Source organism: Juglans regia, chromosome 3 (genome assembly GCF_001411555.2).
Source record: "Juglans regia cultivar Chandler chromosome 3, Walnut 2.0, whole genome shotgun sequence".
NCBI lineage: Eukaryota > Viridiplantae > Streptophyta > Magnoliopsida > Fagales > Juglandaceae > Juglans > Juglans regia.
In genome coordinates, this window is record NC_049903.1 from 34961132 (window position 1) to 34966173 (window position 5042).

The 5042-nt window shown below is 34.8% G+C and overlaps 1 protein-coding gene across 1 annotated transcript; it reads left to right on the forward strand.

Annotated features, from left to right (window-relative positions):
- The first annotated feature begins 3287 nt into the window (after positions 1 to 3287).
- Positions 3288 to 3863, forward strand: LOC118348048 (uncharacterized protein At4g02000-like). Its single transcript, XM_035688797.1, has one exon. The coding sequence runs from the start codon at positions 3288 to 3290 to the stop codon at positions 3861 to 3863; it is 576 nt and encodes a 191-aa protein (XP_035544690.1).
- The last annotated feature ends 1179 nt before the right edge of the window (positions 3864 to 5042 follow it).

Genomic DNA, 5042 nt, shown 5'->3' on the forward strand with positions numbered 1-5042 from the left:
ATTATTATAATATAATTTTTTAGTATTATTTTTATTTTGAAATTTGAAAAAGTTGAATTGTTCGTTATATTTTTGTATGAGAATTTGGGAAAGTTGTAATGATGAAATAAGATGAGATGAAACGAGATGTTTTGTGTATCCAAACCCACTTGTGTTCAAAATCATGTTGCTATAAAAGTAATTCATGATGCTCAAAGATGTTAATTTTTTTCTTTGTTTATCTCTTATCTCCATAACATATATTTATATAAAAATATATATAATCATTCACACACATATACATATTTAATATATATGTATTTATATATACATCGCTGGTGCATATATGTCTGATATCTATATATAATATATATATATATATTTATACATATATATATTGATTTTCTGAAATAAGTATATAACTAGTTTGCTTCTCTACACCTTCGATACCCCAAACCGATGGTGAAAAAATGCACCTTCGATAGGTTGTGTCAGTGAAAAGATGGTAGGGGATGGCGTAGATGCTGAAAAGTTTCCACTAGCGTAGATGGTAGGACACGGCGGAAAGTTTCCATGGTTGAAAAGTCTATAAAAAAGAAGAAAAAGAATAGTAAGAAACAAAAGGTTTGGAGCTCTCTTTATAGTTTTAATTTTCTTTGTTACTAGTGAGTAGATTTTGTTATATTGACACACTTTCAATTTTTACGAGCCCATCCAATTAAGTGGATCAAATGAAATACAACCAACCCCTCTAACTAAAGTTAGCACAGTTTATATGGTATGATTTTCTATCATGCTTTTGTACTCATTACTAATAAATTTTTTCCTTCAATTGTGTAAGAAGAATGTTCAACACCCACTGGTGCCTAGTGGAGTAGGTTCTATATTTTTTTTTTGTCTACTTCTAAGGGTCAAGACATGGAGGAGGTTTGATGTGTTTTTAGAACTGAAATTTGTATTGAAAAATACAAAGCTTGTTATTTGATGTGCTTTTAGAACTAGAATTTGTATTGAACAATTATTTAAGTATGATGGTTTGTGATGAAATAGTTTTTGAAACTCTACTGCAACATGAGTATGTCAGAGACAGGAAGTTAAGCTTAACTTCTCTGCCTAACGAAATGACCTACCATTCATGCATTACAAAAAGTTTTTTTTAGTTTTAGTTTTTCAAGTTGCATTACATTAAGCTTAACGTCTCTGCCTCAAGAAATTCTTTTATTTTCAATTGCCAAAAAAAAAAAAAAATCAGTCATTTTGCTTATTCAAACACGAATTGGTGTTGTTGTACAGCTAGGCATATACAATTGATCTTTTTGCTACAAATGAGTTCATTGGTGCCTGAAGTGTTCGACCCTTGGTCTCTGGCACCAACTTTGCCACAAACACAATGGTTAAGCCACAGATGCTTGAAAAAATGAAGAATGTTCCTGTTAAAAATTAATTGATATTAGTAGTAGTACAAACATAAAATAAATAGTAGGAGTGATGAGTCTTGTAGTTTGGTCGACCTCAATGACAGGTAATGGGAATGTAGTTAATAACAATGACAGGATTGTTTTATGCAAGGGTAAAATGGATTTTTCAACCTACTGACATGGGTTTTGTGCTTTTCATGCCTCCTCTCGTTCGTGCGTTCTAGCATTTTTCATCTTCATAAAAAAACATAGTGCATATACACTGCCATGGGCTTCTTCTGGCAATCCGTTATTTCTGATTACATTGAAAAGATCATCAGGTCTAATTGTCTCTCTCACCCATTTACTCTACTTCAATTCATGTATTACATTTTTCAAGCATTTATTTCTTTTCTATTGGGCTTTAAGGGCTTTATTCACTTGCTTGTATGGGAAATAGTGCATATATATGTGATGAAAAGGATTGAGGCTCTTACAAGTTTGCCCTTTTCTTTTCATAATATTTTCCAAACTTCCATTTAGCCTAATTTCGGACCGGAAAGGACCGAAACGGCCATAATTTGAGCCAAAACGGAACAACCCATCACACCTTGCCAGTGACTGTTCCGGCAAGAAAAATTCCGACCATTCCGCCCGAAACGGAACGGTTTTTAAAACCTTACTTTGTAGAGCCAGGCTAAGAAAGAAAAGTGTATAAGTTGACAAAATTCATATATGGCTTAAAACAGACCCCTAAACATTGGCATGAAAAATTTGACTCTTTCATCATTGAGAATGGCTATAAGCCAAACGACAGTGATAAATGTATTTATTATAAATCTTGGGATAATTTTTATGTTATTATTGGCCTATATGTGGGTGATTTATTGATATTTGGTTCAAATTTACATGTTATAGATGAAACAAAAAAAATGCTTAGTAATCATTTTGATATGAAAGATCTTAGTGAGACTAGTTTTATTTTGGGTATGAAAGTCACCAAAACATGTGATGGTATTTTTCTTAATCAATCGCACTACATAGAAAAGTTATTAAAAAAATATAATTATGTTGGATGCAAGCATGTTGTTACTCCTTTTGATCCTAGAGTTAATTTATTTTCTATTGAAAATGATGATGATGTGATTAATCAAAAAGAATATGCTAGCACGATTGGTAGTTTACGTTATGCAACTAATTGTAATGGACTTGACATTGCTTATGCAGTAGGAATACTTAGTAGATTTACTACCAAGCCAGGAAGAGATCATTGGTTTGCAATGGATCGAATAATGAAATATTTATCCAGTACAAACTATTATGGTTTGTTTTATAGAAAATATCCTACTATACTGAAAGGCTTTAGTGATGCTGATTGGAATACATTGTCAGGTGATTCTCTTTCAACTGTTGGTTGTATTTTTATATTGGGTAATGATGTTGTATGTTGGAAGTAGAAAAAAACAAACTATTATTGCTAACTCAATTATGGAAGTCGAGGAACTCGAAAGTCTCTTCTCTATTTTCTCTCTAGGCTATAGGGGTTGTGTTTTTTTTTTTTTTTTTTCCAGTTTTGTCTCTTCTCTGAGGGAAATGCTATGAATCCCTCTTAGGAATTAGTGTATTTGTTCCTTAACAATGGAGGATCTCGAGAATATGTGGTGTAAATTGAATCTGACTGAAGAGGAAAATGTTGTCATCAATCTGCATGAGGATAGTGTTATTGACTCACAGAGGTAGGGTGAATGGAGTGTGGGAGGGAAATTATATCTAGATAGAGTAATTGGGAAGGAGGTTCTTGTAGTGACAATGGGTAAAATTTAGAGGGTGAGTACATCTGCAATTTTCCAATCCTGTGGTTCGAATCTGTTCATTATTACATTTGATACAGATACTAATAAACAAAAAGTGATGGATGGTCACCCGTGGTTATTTGATAATAGTTTGCTAGTACTGCATGAGTTTGATGCTTTCACTCCCACACAAAAGCTAAAATTTGATAGCAAGTTGATTTGGGTCCAAATTCATAATATGCCTTTTGCTTGTATGAATAAGGAATGTGGGGAGCATATCAAAAGATCACTTGGGAGGATTGTTGAGATGGGTTTGCTTGTTGATGGTATTGGTTGGGGTCCTTATTTGAGAATTAAAATTGATTTGTCTCTTCGGAAGCCATTGGCTAGAGGTAGAACTATCTGTCATGTGCAAGGTGAGAAGGTCTGGCTTCCATTAAAATATGAAAGATTGCCTCGTGTATGCTTTGATTGTGGCTGTATGGTTCACGGGAGAGAAGGTTGTTTGTTCAAACCAACTGATAACTTTGGGTTATTTGAGCATGCAGACCAATTTGGTCCTTGGTTAAGGGTTGAAACATACGTTATTAAACGATCTCTTGCTCGTGCTGGATGGAATGAGAATCAATTAGGGGGGGTCAATGAGAAAGGCTATATGGTAGAAGGACGTGGAAGTAGCAATACGGTGGCTTAGGTGGTTCATGCGACGGTAGAAATTTTTAAGGATGACAAGAATTTTGAAAAGGCCGAGAAATGTGGAGTTTATCATAGAGTAGCTATAGGGATAATTGTACCGTTATTAAAATGAACTGACATAGTTAGGAAGATGAAATTGGAGAATAATACGAAAGAGGGGTTAGTTAACCACTGGCAGTTGGAAAATGATGGAGAGTCTACTAAGTGTATGGGATGGGAAGACGAGCTGGATTTAGGTGGTCTCTTGAAGAAGCCCATTCATACGGACTTCAGCCCAAATTTTGAAAATGGGACAGAGTCATTAGAGAAGAAGCTAGTAAGGACCCTTAAGGATGATCACTTTATAGAGATTGAACAAACTGTTGGTGTAAACTCGGAGGAAGGACAATGATTTCACACTGATGGGAAATGGAAGAAGTTCGCTAGAAAGAAAGGTATGTCACTATAAACTAATATTGGTCCTTTACCAAAAAAGAGAATCTTAGTTGATGAAGTAGATGATGTGGTGGTAGGTGATACTTGTAAAAAACTGAAGGGTGATGGTGATGTGGAGTCTGAGTATGAAATTGATCAAGTGGCGGTGGCTATTAGGCAGCCCCGCCAAGCGCCATGAAAACTTTATGTTGGAACTGTTGGGGGCTTGAGAATCCCTGGACAGTTCATAACCTTCACTAGTTAGTGAAGGAAAAGCAACCTGACTTAGTGTTCCTTATGCAAAATCAAATTGAAATTGTGTAAATGGGACCGCCTTAAGAGAAAACTAAAGTGTGATGGGTGCTTTGTGGTGGAGCCTAGAGGGAGGAGTGGAGGTTTGACTTTGTTATGGAATGAGAAGTTGGGAGTCTTGATTTCTTCTTATTCTTGACACCACATCAAAGCTCAAATAAAACTGGAAGATAAAGGTGCAGAATGGCAATTCACATGTTTATATAGGCATCCAAAGGCAATTAAAAGAAAACAAATTTGGGACTTATTAGAATATTTTACTCCTAATTCTACGATGGCTTGGTTGGTTTGTTAGGATTTTAATGAAATAGTGTTTGAAGATGAAAAAAATGGGGGCCTCCCTCATAATGAAACTCTAATGGCTAATTTTTGACATGTTTTGGACAAACGAGGCTTGTATGATTTGGGTTGGCTGGGGTTTATGTTTACATGGGGTAATAGACACAAAGAT